The 16,536-nt window shown below is 43.9% G+C and overlaps 1 protein-coding gene across 1 annotated transcript in view; it reads right to left on the reverse strand.

The window, feature by feature from the left end:
- The window catches only part of enah (ENAH actin regulator), a 566,884-nt gene that overhangs the window by 125,146 nt on the left and 425,202 nt on the right, over nt 1–16,536 (reverse strand). The window contains exons 9-10 of the mRNA XM_041188077.1: nt 7,063–7,120; nt 6,596–6,647 (exon numbers count right to left, since the gene is read on the reverse strand). Of these exons, the coding sequence (XP_041044011.1) occupies nt 6,596–6,647; nt 7,063–7,120 (110 nt within the window). The remainder of the gene's footprint in view (nt 1–6,595; nt 6,648–7,062; nt 7,121–16,536) is intronic.

The raw sequence follows: 16,536 nt of genomic DNA on the forward strand, positions 1-16,536 counted from the left end.
TTCTCTGCTTCAGAAGGTGATGAAGGTGGGGGTCACTGAATATTTTTAAGGCAGAGGTAGATAGATTCTTGTTAGGTGAGGGAATCAAAGGTTATCAGGGTTAGGTGAGAATGTGGGAATCGAAACACAAGATCAGACATGATCCTATTGAATGGTGGACCAGGCTTGAGGGGCCGAATGGTATACTCCTGTTCCTATTTCGTTTGTTCTTAAGTCCAAATGCAGCCAGACCTGGACAATATCCAGGCTTGGGCTGACAAGTGGCAAGTAACATTCATGCCACACAAGTGCCGGCAATGACCATCTCCAACAAGAGAGAATCTAACCATTGCCCCTTGACATTCCATGGCATTACCATCACTGAATCCTCCACTATCAACATCCCGGGGGTTACCATTGACCAGAAACCGAACTGGACTAGTCATATAAATACTGTGGCTACAAGAGCAGGTTAGAGGCTTGAAATCCTCTGACGAGTAACCCACCTCCTGACTCCCCAAAGCCTGTCCGCTATCTACAAGGCACAAGTGAGGAGAGTGTTCCAAAATCCTGGAACACCCTCCCTAACAGCACTGTGGGTGTACCTCCACCACATGGACTGCAGCAGTGCAAGAAAACAGCTCACCACCGCCTTCTCAAAGCAACTAGGCATGGGCAATAAATGCTAGCCCAACCAGCAAAGCCCACATCCCATGAGTGAATAAAAGAAAAACCACAGAAGGCTGCGAAGGCCAAGTCACTGAATATATTTAAGAAGGAAATAGGTCTCTGGACTCTAAAGGTGTCAAGGGGTATGGGGAGAGAGCGGGAGTATGGCTTTAAGATAGAGGACAAGCCATGATCATGTTGAATGGCGGCGAAGGGTAGAAGGGCTGAGTGACACGCTCCTGCTCCTATTTTCTATGTCTATGTCTAAGGCTGGCTACATTTGAAGTTTATCAATCACCAGGATCAAATGGAATGCATCCTAGGATCCAGAGAGAAGGGAGGAAATTGCAGAGGCACTAGTCATACTCTTTCAATTCTCCTGAAATACAGGGGTGGTGCTGAAGAACTGGAAAATTGCAAATGTCATCCCCCTATTCAAAAAAGGTGCAAGGATAAACCCAGCAATTGCAGGCCAGTTAGTTTATTCGAAAAACTTTTACAGATGATATTCTGGGACAAAATTACAGTCACTTGGGCAAGTATGGCTTAAATAAAGATGGCCAGCTCATATTTATTTATAAAAACAAAAAAACTGCGGATGCTGGAAATCCAAAACAAAAACAGAATTACCTGGAAAAACTCAGCAGGTCTGGCAGCATCGGCGGAGAAGAAAAGAGTTGACGTTTCGAGTCCTCATGACCCTTCGACAGAACTTGAGTTCGAGTCCAGGAAAGAGCTGAAATATAAGTTGGTTTAAGGTGTGTGTGTGGGGGGCGGAGAGATAGAGAGACAGAGAGGTGGAGGGGGTTGGTGTGGTTGTAGCGACAAACAAGCAGTGATAGAAGCAGATCATCAAAAGATGTCAACAACAATAGTACAATAGAACACATAGGTGTTAAAGACCAAACGTAAACTGGGCGACCGCTTTGCAGAACACCTGCGGTCTGTCCGCAAGAATGACCCAAACCTCCCTGTCGCTTGCCATTTTAACACTCCACCCTGCTCTCTTGCCCACATGTCTGTCCTTGGCTTGCTGCATTGTTCCAGTGAAGCCCAACGCAAACTGGAGGAACAACACCTCATCTTCCGACTAGGGACTTTACAGCCTTCCGGACTGAATATTGAATTCAACAACTTTAGGTCGTGAGTCCCCTCCCCCATCCCCACCCCCTTTCTGTTTCCCCCTTCCTTTTTTTTTCCCAATAAATTATAAAGATTTTCCTTTTCCCACCTATTTCCATTATATAAAATAAAAAAAAACCCACTAGAGCTATACCTTGAGTGCCCTACCATCCATTCTTAATTAGCACATTCGTTTAGATAATATCACCAACTTTAACTTTAACACCTATGTGTTCTATTGTACTATTGTCGTTGACATCTTTTGATGATCTGCTTCTATCACTGCTTGTTTGTCGCTACAACCACACCAACCCCCTCCACCTCTCTGTCTCTCTATCTCTCCGCCCCCCACACACACACCTTAAACCAGCTTATATTTCAGCTCTTTCCTGGACTCGAACTCAAGTTCTGTCGAAGGGTCATGAGGACTCGAAACGTCAACTCTTTTCTTCTCCGCCGATGCTGCCAGACCTGCTGAGTTTTTCCAGGTAATTCTGTTTTTGTTTCATATTTATTTAAATGTTTAACTAACTTAACAGGGAGGGTTGATGAAATAATGCCGCAAAGTTAAAGCCCATCGAATAAATGAACAGTGGCTGCATGGGTATGAAGTTCAAATTTTGTGAAACTCAAATACTTCCAAATATAAAATCTTTCATGTCTTTATAATGTATTTGCTTTCAGGTCAATAAAATACAATATCCCCACTTCTTGTTTACCTATGGAACTCCTGCAAGATGCAAATATGTTTCATGTTACCTCTGAATTTCCTTTAATACTCAAACTCTCCACTTATCTAAAAATGTAAATTTTAGATCTAACCTATTTACTAGTACCTCAAACCTAACGCCTCTAACCTTTTCATGTTTTAAACACCTCAGACCAACTTGTTTCCTATTAATCTCTGCCCAGCTTAATTAAATCATACACACAGACACAGCCTCTTTCACAGAATAACGCAATATTCCCCAAAAATATTTTTAAAAAACATCCATTTCTCATAGTACATAGGTACAGTCAGTGATTAGGAAGGCAAATGGAATGTTGTCATTTATTGTAAGGGAATGGAATATACAAGTAGGGATGTTTTACTGCGGCTGTACAAGGCATTGGTGAGACTAAATCTGGAATACTGTGTATAGCTTTGGTCTCTTATTTGAAAAAACATATATTTGCATTAGAAGCAGTACAGAGAAGGTTCACTCAACTTACTCCTGGGATGAAGGACTTATAATATGAAGAAAGGTTGAACAGTTTGGGCCTATACCCATTGGAGTTTAGAAGAATGAGAGGTGATCTTATCATATCTTGTATAAGATCCTGAGGAAACTTGAGTAGATACTGGGAATGTATGTTGGAAACATGTGGAGGACCTTTACTAGAACTAGGGGACATAATTTAAGAATAAGAATTTAAGAATAAGAGATCTCCTTCTTAAGATGGAGATGAGGAGAGGATTGTTAGTACGTGAAATTCTCTTTCCCAGTGAGCAGTACAGGCTGGGTCATTGAATTTATTCAAGGCAGAGTTAAGACAGATTTTTGATAGACAAGGTAGTCAAGGGTTATGGGGAGGGGCAGACAGGAAAGTGGAATTGAGACCACAGCCAGATCAGACATCATCTTATTGAATGGTGAAGAAGGCTCAAAGGGCTGAATGGCCTACTCCTGCTCCTAAGTCATATGTTCCTGTGTAGATTTCAAAAGGATATGCTGGTGGAATGGGCAGAGAGTGGCAAATGAAATTTAATGCAGAGAAGTGTGAAGCGGTTCATTTTGATAGGAAGTATGAACAGTGTAAAGAAAATATTTTTTTCCAATATTATTGTGGTAGACTGTGAAGCAGGCTTTTGGGGGCTGTCTGCATGTATTGTGTGTGTGTGTGTGTGTGTGTGTGTGTGTGTGAGTGAGAGACAGAGACACTAATTTAATTAAACTGAAGACAATCAGGCAAGGTTTAAATCATCAAAAGGATTAGGTGTAAAAGCAGGCATTTTGAAGTGGAGATGGACAGGATGGGATCCCAGTAGGTACAGCCTGAATAGGAACTTGCATTAGGAGGTAAATGAGGAATGGATTTTTAGCTGTTGAATTTCAAAGAGAAAAAGGAAGTTTTACAACTGGTGAAGATCATAAATAAATAAAGCAAAGTTATTAAGTTTATTTTTCTCAAAACTGCTGGCCATAATGACATCATGAAAGATTTTTAGATTCTGGAAAAGGTAATTTTCAAAAGAAGGTTAAGAACAATCGGTTTAAAAAGATAAAAAGGGAGAAAATATATTTATGGAAAGATTGAAAGCTGTATGAAGTGAGTGGCCATGTGAGATCTTGAAGAGTGGGCTATGTGAAGACAGACTGTGAAAAGCAGCCTCTAGCAACCACAGAAAAGCTTGCTTGTTTCAGAAAGCAAGGTTTTGTTACAAGCCTTGGATTTCCATTGTCAAGGAAGAAAGAAACTTGTGCCATACCTCCCCTATAGCAACAGTGGATGCCTTGCATTAATATTACTGGATGTTTTCTAGCTTAAGAATCTATAGGGACTGTTGTCAGTAAAATTGTGTTTATTTGCAAGTCTAGCTAAGTAGAAATCTTTTGGGAAATGTTACAAGACTAAATTGAATGTGTAACTATAATCTTGTGTGTTTAAGTTTTCTATTTTTTGTTAATAAATGTTTTAATTTAATATTTAAAATTTCCAAAAGGTGTAGTGGAATCTTTACTTCTGACTTCAGTACATATGCCTTCTCATAATAAAATACAAATGCAAATCGTTGTGATAGCTTGGCCAAGTTTCCCCATGGGATTTGGTCAACCCAGCAATTACCACCTGTCATATCATAACAGGATATGCAATATAAAATAAAAGACATGTTTCTAAAGGGGGTGCAGGAACAGAAAGACCTGGTGGTATATGTGCACAAATCAGTGAGGGTTGCAGGGCAAGCTGACAAAGTGGTTAAAAAGGCTGCTGAGATACTAGACTTTATAAATAGAGGCATAGAGTACAAAAGAATGGAAGTTATCTGATACGGTCTCAGCTAGAGTATAGTGTTTAATTCTGGGCACTGCACATTGGGATGGATGTGAAGGCTTGAGAGAGGGTGGAGAAAATATTTAGAAGAATGGCTCATGGATGAGGGACTTCAGTTATGTGGACATATGGGAGAAGGTGGGATTGTCAGCTTATAGAAGAGAACATGGCGAGGAAATTTGATTGAAGTGTTCAAAATCATGGGGTGTCGAGATGGAGTTAATGAGAGAAACTATTTCCATTGGAAGAAGATTTGAGAACTAAGGCGATTAACAAAAGTAGTCACAGCGACATGAGGGAAAAATTGTTTATGCAGCAAATGGTAGGCTTTGGAATGCATGACAGCAGTGTGTACCATCTGAAAGACACTGCAGCAACTGACCAAGGCTCCTCCAACAGAACTTTTCAAACCCACAACCTGTACCACCTTGAAGGACAAGGGTAGCAAACGCATGGAAACGCCACCACTACCTGAAAAGTTCCCCTCCAAGCAACACACTATCCTGACTTGGAACTACATTGCCATTCCTTCACTGTCGCTGGATCAAAATCCTGGAACTTTCTTCCTAACAGTACTGTAGATATACCTGCACCACAAAAACTGCAGCGGTTCAAGAAAGTGGCTCACCATCACCTTCTCAAGGGCAACTAGGGACAGGCATCAGATGCTGGCCTAGCCAGTAATGCCCACATCCCGTGAAAGAATAAAAAAATAAAAAAAAATTCATTCATGGGACGTGGGTGTCGCTGGCTAGGCCAGCACTTATTGCCCATCCCTAATTGCCCATGTTCAGAGGGCATGTAAGCATCAACACATTGCTATGGGTCTGGAGTCATATGTAGGCCAGACCACATAAGGATGGCAGATTTCCTTCCCTTAAGCTGCCATGGGCAAGAAACTCAAACAGAAACCCACTGACGTGCTGGGTGTCAGTTTTAACACCTCATCAAAGTATCCCACAGAAAAAGGTCAGCAGCTGTTTGAGACACAGAGAAAAGCTACAGCTGTGGGGAAGCAGGTGGACTGTTTTTGTGTTAACAACCAAGCAGGATGATGTGGGAGCTCAGTTTCTATTCAGAAGAAAGGGAACAGGCAGGGTTTTTGGAGATTCAAGCACCAGGAAGTCACTGAGGCATGCCTTGCTGCAAATAATCAGATTCAGAAAACTTGAATAAAGAGTGGAATGAATGTTGAACGACACTGGAAGTTTTGACCTGGCATGGCTGGAAGCAGTGATCCTGCTTGTGCATTGGGAGTTACTGTGGGACGGCTCCTGTAATATTACATATCTGCCAGAAGCGCGCACGTGGCGAAAGTATTTCTTAAGCTACATTTTGGTTGCGTTAGTCAACGTGAAACTACCTTTTCTTTAGTGTATTAGTTGCCTGCTAAATAATGTTTGATCTATGTTGATTTTAGTTAGCTTGTTACAGCACAAGTCTTAAAATGTGAAATCCTGTCCTTCAGTTCTTTCAGTCGGTGAATGAAATTCATCTTCAACAGCAGATAAACTGATACAAGCATGGAAACGGGCAATATTTTGGAGGTGGAAGTACTCTTCGGATGGAGCGTACATGAGGTCAAGTGTTCTCTTATGATATATCTGATTTGCAGAACCAGTAACTTAGAACTCATTCCATTGACTTTGCAGAGAATTTGTTGGAATTTAAAACAATGGTCTCAGTAATTGAGCAATTATTCAATGGAAGGACACTACTATTATGAAACCTTGGAAAACAAAAAAACTACCCTCCTGGACTGAAGGTTAATAAATGTGTGCTTCACACCTACCTGATGTGTTTGATGCAGTTGGGCCCTTCATACTAGAAGATTCAGATTCTTCCTGATGAAAGCAAATCATTCAAAGGTAAAACACTCATAATGATTACATGGTTATCAAGCAGATTCAATTTAGCAGGGTATACAATGACAATGGAAATAGAAAGTGTTTAAACAGTTTGAATTGTGATTAATATGTTCAGGTTAGAGAGGATACACAGAACTGTGGAGTGACAAACTCTAACTTACAGCCTTTGGCTGGGGTACTTTCTTACAAAGCAGTTAAAATCAGCTGATTGTCATTGATTCAACTGAGTCAGAGGCTACTAACACAGGCCTCGGGTACGGCAGTTGCATATTTGATAATCACGGCTTCTTTCTGAACATATTGGGGGAAAGAGAGGAAGAAGGGAGAATTATATGTTACAATAAAGTGAATGGTTGGAAACCTGAATCCAGCAGCATAGGCCTCTACTTACATTTTTCTCCTCTTTTGGGTCTGGCTCAGGAACTGAACCCTTTTCAGCAATCCTTCTCCTGAGGGAAAGAAAGAAATAATTCCATCATCCAAATTCTACACACACAAAGAAAAACAGTGAGAGTGTGAAATGAGGTGTGCAGAACAAGGAGCCATCTGAGCAGGTGAGAGCAAGAGAGAGAGTGTCCAATTGAGGGAAGAAAACTGGTCACAACTCTGGGGAAAATTCCCTGATTTTCTTTCAATAGTGCCATGGTATCTTATGTCATTCTAAACAAGGACACACTTGAAATGATTCATCTGTCAGATGGCACCATTGATAAGGCAGCAATCCTGACTGCACAGACATGACAGCCTAAATTGTGTGCTCAAGTTTGGCATGGAGCTCCACTAGCGTCCTGCCCACTGAGCCAAGCTGATACTAAGGATATTGAGGTACTCATTCATACAGAGAAGGAAGTCTCTGTTTAAGCATTAACTTGTGCGAATTTGCTGACCTCATCTAGGCAGCAGTTAAGAATTCAAGAAATAAGAGGAGAAAAACATACGCTTCTTTGAGCCTGCACCACTATTCAATAAGTTCATCGTTGAATTTTTACATATTCTACCATGCTGCATCAAATCCTTGAATCCCTTAGTGCTCAAAAATCTAGCGCTCTCATACTTGAATATGTGGCAAATTCTGAACTTTGTGGGGATATTCTTTTAAATCAAAGTGAAACAAAAGAGAATTCTGGAAAGGGGATATAATTAGATTTCCTGTCTGTGACATTATTTTTGAGAAGTTAGACTCTAGCTGAGTGGGGATAAAAGATGGCTAATAAAAACTAATTTAGGGGTGTTGTATTTTAGCTTGTTGTGCTGCAGCAGGACACAGTCACAGAACTTCTGGTGTGTGTTTAGGAGCAAGCAGAACTCGCCACAAAAATGTCAGTTTTCGGTTTGGCAGTAAGAGAACTCCTGGAGCTCTTCGGGAGGCAATATACAGATGAGTGACAAGGGTCAGAAACACGAAAGCAGTGTGAATAGCTCAGGCATGCTAAAGAACTGAATATTTTTTATCAGAGGTGACCAGACCATAAACTAGGGTGTTGTTGGTTGGTCAGCTGAAAAGGAACTATGCAATCAGGACTGTCACTGTTAAGGTAATTGATATCAGCAGAGAAAAAGTATTGGAGAGACTTAAGGTACTAAAATCCAACAAGTCTTTGGGGCCTGATGGCCCACACCTTAGGGTTCTAAAACAAATGGGTGGAGAGATAATGGTTGCGCCAGCTATGATTTTCTAAAAATTCATTAGATTTCAGGTTGGCCCCTGATTGGAAGTTGTAAATGTAACATCACTTTTCAAGGAAGGAGGGAGAGAGAAAACAGAACTACAGGCCACCTGGCCTAACTTTAGTTCTTGGGAAAAAGCTGGATTTTTAAAATTCATTCATGGCATGTGGGCTTCACTGGCTAGGCCAGCATTTATTGCACAGCCCTAATTGCCCTTGAGAAGCAGTGGTGAGCTGCCTTCTTGAACAGCAGCAATCCATGTACTGTGAGTACACCCACAGTGTTGTTCACAAGGGAGTTCTAGGATCTTGACCGAGCAACAGTGAAGGAATGGCGATATAGTTCCAAGTCAGGATGACGAGTGTCTGCTGCCCTTGTCCATGCAGATGGTAGCAGTTGCGGGTTTGAAAGGTGCTGTCTAAGGAGACTGGTGAATTCCTGCAGTGCATCTGACAGATGGAATACAATGCTGCCACTGTGCATCAGTGGTGGTGTGAATGTTGTGCATGGCGTGCCAATCGAGCAGGCTATGACCTGGATGATGTCAAGCTTCTTGAGTGTTGCTGGAGCTGCACTCAGTCAGGTAAGTGGAGAGTATTCCATCACACTCCTGACTTGTGCTTGTAGATGGAGGACAAGTTTTGGGGAGTCAGGAGGGGAGTTACTCGTCGCAGGATTCCTAGCCTCTGACCTGCTCTTGTAGCCACAGTATTTATATGGCTAGTCCAGTTCAGTTTCTGGTCAATGGTTAACCCCCAGGATGTTTTTAGTGGGGGATTCAGCAATGGTAATGCCACCAAATGTCAAGGGGAGATGGTTAGATTCTCTCTTGTTTGTGATGGTCATGGCCTGGCACTTGTGTGGCACAAATGTTACTTGCCACTGGTCAGCCCAAGCCTGGATATTGTCCAGGCCTTGCAGCATTTGGACATGGACTGCTTCAGTATCTGAGAGTCGTGAATGGTGCTGAACGTTGTGCAATGATCAGTGAACATCCCCACTTCTGACCTTAGGTCATTGATGAAGCAGTTGAAGATGACTAGGCCTAGGACACTACCCTGAGGGACTCCTGCAATGATGTCTGAGAACTGAGGTGACGGATCTCCATCAACCACAACCATCTTCCTTTATGCTAGGTATGACTCCAACCAACAGAGAGCTTCCCATCTGATTCCCATTGTCTCCAGTTTTGCTAGGGCTCCCTGATACCACACTCAGTCAAATGCAGTGTTGATGTCAAGGGCAGTCACTCTCACCTTACCTTGGGAGTTCAGCTCTTTTGTCTATGTTTGAACCAAGGCTGTAATGAGGTCAGGAGCTGAGCCACCCTGGTGCAACTCAAACTGAGTGTCAGTAAGCAGGTTATTGCGAAACATGTACCACTTGATAGCACTGTTGATGACCCCTCCATCACTCTACTGATGATATTGAATAGATTGATAGGGGCAGTAATTGGCCGGAATGGATTTGTCCTGTTTTTTGTGGACGGGACATACCTGTGCAATTTTCCATAATACCGGGTAGATGCCAGTGCTGTAGCTATATGGAACAGCCTGGCTGGGAGCGCGGCAAGTCCTGGAGCACAAATCCTCAATATTATTGCCGGAATATTGTCAGACCTCATAGCCTTTGCCGTGTACAGTGCCTTCAGCCGTTTCTTGATATCGTGCAGTGAATCGAATTGGCTGAAGAGCGGCATCTGTGAGGGACCTCTGGAGAAGGCCGAAATGGATCATCCACTTGGCACGTCTAGCTGAAGACTGTTGCAAACGCTTCAGCCTTATCTTTTGCACTGATGTGCTGGGTTCCCCCATCATTGAGGATGGGGATATTTGTGGAGCCTCCTCCTCCTCCTCCAGTGAGTTGTTTAATTGTCCAACACCATTTACGACTGGATGTAGCAGGACTGCAGAGCCTAGATCTGATCCGTTGGTTGTGGAATCACTTGGCTCTGTCTATTCTATGCTGCTTATATTGTTTGGCATGCAAGTATTCCTGTGTTGTAGCTTCATCTTTAGGTATGTCTGGTGTTGCTCCTGGCACAGCCTCCTGCACTCTTCATTGAACCAGGGTTGATCCTCTGGCTTGGTGGTAATGGTAGAGTTGGCTAGGCCATGAGGTCACGGATTGTGGTTGAATACTATTCTACTGCTATTGATGGCCACAGCGCATCATGGTTGCCCAGTCTTGAGTTGCTAGATCTGTTTGAAATCTATCCCATTTAGCACAGTGGTAGTGCCACACATCATGATGGAGGGTATCCCCAATATGAAGACAAGATTGTGATGTGGTCACTCCTACCAATACTGTCATGGCCAGTTGCATCTGCGGCAGGCAGGTTGGTGAGGACGAGGTCAAGTATGTTTTTCCCTCTTGTTGGTTCCTCATCACCTGCCGTAGAGCCAGTCTAGCAGTTATGTCCTTTAGGACTTGGCCAGCTCAATCTGTGGTGGTGCTACCGAGCCACTCTTGGTGATGGGCATTGAAGTCCCCCAACCAGAGCACATCTGTGCCCTTGCCACCCTCAGTGTTTCCTCCAAATGGCGTTCAACATGAAGTACTGATTCCTCAGCTGAGGGGGCAACAGTACGTGATAATCAGCAGGAGGTTTCCTTGCCCATGTTTGATCTGGTGCCATGAGACTTCATGGGGTCAGAAGTCAATGTTGAGGACTCCCAGGGCAGCTCCCTCCCTCCTGTATACCATTGTGCCACCACCGCTGCAAGGTCTGTCCTGCCAGTGGGACAGGACATACCCAGGGACGGCGGTGGTGGTGTCTGGGACGTTATCTCTAACATATGATCCTCAGAGTATGACTATATCAGACTATTGCTTGACTAGTCTGTGAGCCAGCTCTACCAGTTTTGGCACAAGCCCCCAGATGTTAGCAAGGAGGACTTTGCAGTGTGTGTGCAGTGTGTAGACCCTTAGCAACATGTGTCCTTGCTGAGATGAGGTGCTTACTGGAGGAGGGCGTCCTGGCATCAGACGTTAGAAGGTGCTGCCTCTTCAGGCGTTGTTCCAGCATCACAATGACACCCTACAAGAGCCAGGAGCTGTCAGTTGATCCTTAGTGGTCTCGTAGATGTATGCCCCTTAAGGAGATTCATCAGAAGCAATGGAATCATGGACTCTACTTTGTCTAAAGCAACCATGTGTGCTTCCTGCTCAAAACCTTTATTGCCTGCTAGAAATGACCATTTGGAATTAGCATCTGTGGACTCTGTGAGTGCTTAGGTGAGGAACGCACAGCGCTGCATCCCTAGTTTGTTATGAGAACCTTGACCCGCAAGACACACAACTACAGGGTAACAGACGTACAAGGTTGGACGTTCAAGTACCAGGACAATAATATGGCTGAATGGGGCCAAGCTTCATCACCTTGAAGTGACAGGTGCCTCACTTACTAGTGAGCTTAGCAGATGTCCACTCAAAGTTGAAAACACAGTTGGCTGGCAGCAGCGCACACGAGCTCTGAGTATGGGCTCATGGCATGAAAACCCTGCTAAGAGACAGGGAGCACCCGGAGTTGCACAATATATGACTCTCCTCCATGTGTGAATGCATCTCTCTTTGTACACTGTACTTTCACCTTTCAAGAATGCAGACGAGATAGAAGAACACCTCTGCCTCACAGTCAAGAATAAACTTGTCATGACCCTGCAAAACATGTGAACGAGATTCGTTCCACATACACACTTAACATTAAGGTCGAGACATCACTGATGTCAAGAATGACATGCAAAAGGGTCACAGACTGTGGTGATATGGACCAAGGTGTGTACCTGAGTTACTGCAACACAGCTCATCATAACAAGGAGGCATACACAAGAAATGTGCAACGGGTGCGACTCTATTTAGTGGCGAACATTACAAACATGTTGTGAACACCCATGCCACCGTTGTGCTCCTATTATTTTCTTGATTCCCTAATCTTACTGCTACGTCTGGATGCAACCCAACAACCACAGTGGAGGTGGAGCAGTAGAGGTAGAGGCAGCCTGCTGACTGCTGTGCTCTGTCGTCTGTGATGACTTTGGCTGGCACCCGCTGGAGGGCCCCCACCTGTTTTGGGTCTGCTGCGTGGGGTAGGTGCACCCTCCTCGGCCTGTGGAGCTGGAGGTGATGGGGGTCACATTTCAACGAGAAAGAAAAATTCCAAGGGGAGTGCCCACCATTCGTGGTTAACTAATAAAGTTAAAAGACAGTATCAAACTTGAAGAAAAAGCATACAATCTTGCAAAGATGGGTGGCAGGTCAGAAGATTAGAAAGAATATAAAGAACAGCAAAGAATGACAAAAAGATTAATAAGGAAGGAAAATTAGAATATAAGAGAAAGCTAGCTTGTAATATAAAGACGGATAGCAAGAGTTTCTATAGATATTTAAATAAGAAGAGTTAAAGTGAGCATTGGTCCTGTAGAAAGTGCTTCTGTGGAATTGATAACGGAAAGTAGGGAGATGACAGATGAATTAAACAGGTATTTTGCTTCGGTCTTCATTACAGAGGACACCTGGAAATAGCTATAAATCAGGAAATGGAAGGGAGGGAGGAACTCAGGAAAATTGCAATTAACAGGGAAGCGGTATTCAGCAAATAGTTGGGGCTGCGGGCTGACAAATCCCCAGGTCTGGATGGATGTCACCCTAAGGTCTTGAAAGAAGTGGCTAGTGGGATAGATTAATTTTCCAAAATTCCATAGATTCGGGGAAGGTTCCATTAGATTGGAAAATAGTAAATGTAATGGAAAATAGTAAACGTAATTCCTTTATTCAAAAGGGGAGACAGAAAGCAGGAAACTATAGGCCAGTTAGCCTAACATCTGTCACAGGGAAAATGTTAGAAGCTATCATTGAAGATGTTACAGCAGGGCACTTGGAAAAATTCAAGGCAATCAAGCAGAGTCAACATGGTTTTGTGAAAGGGAAATCATGTTGAACCAATTTATTGGAGTTCTTTGAAGTAGTCACATGTGCTGTGAATAAAGGAGAACCGGGGGACACACTGTACTTAGATTTCCAGAAGGCATTTGATAAAGTGCCACATCAAAGGTTATTGAGAAAAATAAAAGCTCATGGCGTTGGGGGTAACATACTGGCATAGGTAAAAGATTGACTAACTAACAGGAAGCAGCGAGTTGGCATAAATAGGTCCTTTTCTGGTTGGCAGGATGTGACAAATGGTATCAGTTGCCACAGAGATCAGTGCTGTGGCCTCAACTTTACACAATTTACATAAATGGCTTGGATGAGGGGATTGACGGAATGGTTGCTAAATTTGCTTATGAAATAAAGATAGGTAGGAAAGTAAGGAGGCTATAAAGGGACATAGGCAGGTTAAGTGAGTGAGAAAAGATCTGGCAAATGGAATATAATGTGAGCAAATGTGAAATTGTCCATTTTGGAAGAATAAAAAAGCATATTATCTAAATGGTGAGAGATTGCAGAGCTCCGAGAGTCCTAGGGCATGAATCACAAAAGGCTAGTATTCAGGTACAGCAAGTAATTAGGAAGCTAATGCAATGTTATCATTTATCGTGAGGGAAATTGATTATAAAAGTAGGAAGGTTATGCTTCAGTTGTACAGAGCACTGGTGAGACCTCTTCTGGAGGCTAGGAATCCTGCGACGAGTAACTCACCTCCTGACTCCTCAAAGCCTGTCCACAGCCTACAAGGCACAAGTCACGAGTGTGTGGGAATACTCCCCACTTGCCTGGTTAAGTGCAGCTCCAACAACACACAAGAAGCTTGACACTGTCCAGGACAAAGCAGTCTTCTTGCTTGGACCACATCCACAAACATTCACTCCCTCCACCACCGACGCACAGTAGCAGCTGTGTGTACCATCTACAAGAATTCACCAAGGCTCCATGGACAGCACCTTCCAAACCCATGACCACTACTATCTAGAAGGACAAGGGCAGCAGATAGATGGGAACATGACTACCTGCTCCTGGAACTCCTTTTTCTAACAGCACTGTGGGTGCACCAACACCATATGGACTGCAGTGGTTGAAGAAGGTAGCTCACCACCACCTTCTCCAGGACAGCTAGGGATGGGCAATAAATGCTGGCCCAGTCAGCAAAGCCCACATCCCGTGAATGAATAAAAAAGCTCCTACAGTCACCTGAGTGGGTGGCCCCGGGCCCAGCTACTGGTCCTCCTCTCTGCGGGTGCCTGAGGGCCACTGGCTGTCTCCTCCAGCGGAAGGGGCAGCTGGAGCGAGATCAAGGTTCCCCTCACTCCTCTCACATTGACATTGATGGACGCCATCAATGCCTGCACGGATGAAATGCGCTCCAGCAGCAATGCAAGATTGATGTCCTGGACTGAGGACTCCATAGCGGCAGCCAACTTACCAGTGTTGACCTCAGTGCGTTGGCATGACAGCACGATCAACTCAGACTGGAGGCAGATGGACTCTTCAATCGCCCATTGGAATCTGAGGAATTCGGCTGACATCCCTTCCTGATATTCATGTGCTTGTCTTTGCAGCTCCAGCAACTGATTTAGGACTGAATCCCGAGGCTCGTCATCTGACATGGACTAAGATGAATTGTGGCCTCCAGCAGCCCTCTAAGTGTGAGCAGCCCCTGGGGTGTCCTTGCCTCCACCCGCTGTAGACCAGATTGTGCGTTGTGCTCACCAGATTGTGACCGTGAGCTTGCTTTAGATCGAGTGTTAGGAACTAGACATAGTTTTAAATAAGTTATATTTGTATTTGTGGATGTTAGGAATGAGTTTTAGCTTAAGTTTAAGTTTGATTTGTGTTTCTGCATTGGGATATTTAGAAAGGGGGGAGTTTGAGTTTTAGATTCATTTTACATGTTAGTGGTAGGGAAACTATTGGAGAAAGTTCTGAAGGAGAGTATCTATCTCCACTTGGAGAGGCATGTTTGATCAGGGATAGTCAGCATGGCTTTGTCAGAGTGAGGTCATGCCTAACAAATTTGATTGAGTTTTTCTGAGGTGGTGACCAGGTGTGTAGATGAGGGTGGTGCAGTTGATGTAGTTTATATGGATTTCAGCAAAGCCTTTGACAAGGTCCCACATAGGAGACTTATAAAGGAGGCAAATGCACATGGGATACATGGTAATTTGATAAGGTGGATTCAAAATTGGCTTAGTTGTAGGAGACAGAGGGTGATGACAGAAGGATGCTTTAGTGACTAGAAGCCAGTGTCCAGTGGCATACCACAGGGATCTATGCTGGGTCCCCTATTATTTGTCATTTATGTGAACGACATAGATGACTATGTGGGGGGTAGGATTAGTAAGTTTGCAGATGGCACAAAGATTGGCCGGGCGGTTAACAGTGAGGTTGAGTGTCTTGGGCTACAGGAAGATATAGACGGGATGGTCAAATGGGCAGATAAGTGGCAAATGGAATTTAACCCTGAAAAGTGTGAGGTGATACACTCTGGAAGGAGTAATTTGACAAGGAAGTATTCAATGAACAGCATGACACGAGGAAGTTCTGAGGAACAAAGGGACCTTGGCGTGTGTGTCCATAGATCTCTGAAGGCAGAGGGGCACTTTTGTGGGGTGGTGAAAAAGGCAAATGGGACACTTGCCTTTATCAATCGAGGAACAGATTACAAAAGTAGGGAGGTGATGTTGGAGTTCTATAGAACCTTGGGGAGGCCACAGCTGGAGTACCGTGTGCAGTTCTGGTCGCCACATTATAGGAATGATGTGATTGCACTGGAGGGGGTGCAGAGGAGATTCACCAGGATGTTGCCTGGGATGAAACATTTAAGTTATGAAGAGAGGTTGAATAGACTTGGGTTGTTTTCATTGGAGCAGAGAAGACTGAGGGGCGACCTGATCGAGGTGTACAAGATTATGAGGGGCATGGACAGGGTGCAACTGTTCCCCTTAGTTGAAGGGTCAGTCATGAGGTGACATAAGTTCAAGTTGAGGGGCAGGAGGTTTAGGGGGGATGTGAGGAAAAACATTTTTATCCAGAAGGTGGTAACGGTCTGGAATGCACTGCCTGGGAGGGTGGTGGAGGTGGGCTGCCTCACATCCTTTAAAAAGTACCTGGATGAGCACTTGGCACGTCATAACATTCAAGGCTATGGGCCAAGTGCTGGTAAATGGGATTAGGTAGGTAGGTCAGGTGTTTCTCACATGTTGGTGCAGACTCGATGGGCTGAAGGGCCTCTTCTGCATTGTGATTCTGTGTGAAAAGG

The sequence above is a fragment of the Carcharodon carcharias genome, chromosome 5, assembly GCF_017639515.1.
Source record: "Carcharodon carcharias isolate sCarCar2 chromosome 5, sCarCar2.pri, whole genome shotgun sequence".
NCBI lineage: Eukaryota > Metazoa > Chordata > Chondrichthyes > Lamniformes > Lamnidae > Carcharodon > Carcharodon carcharias.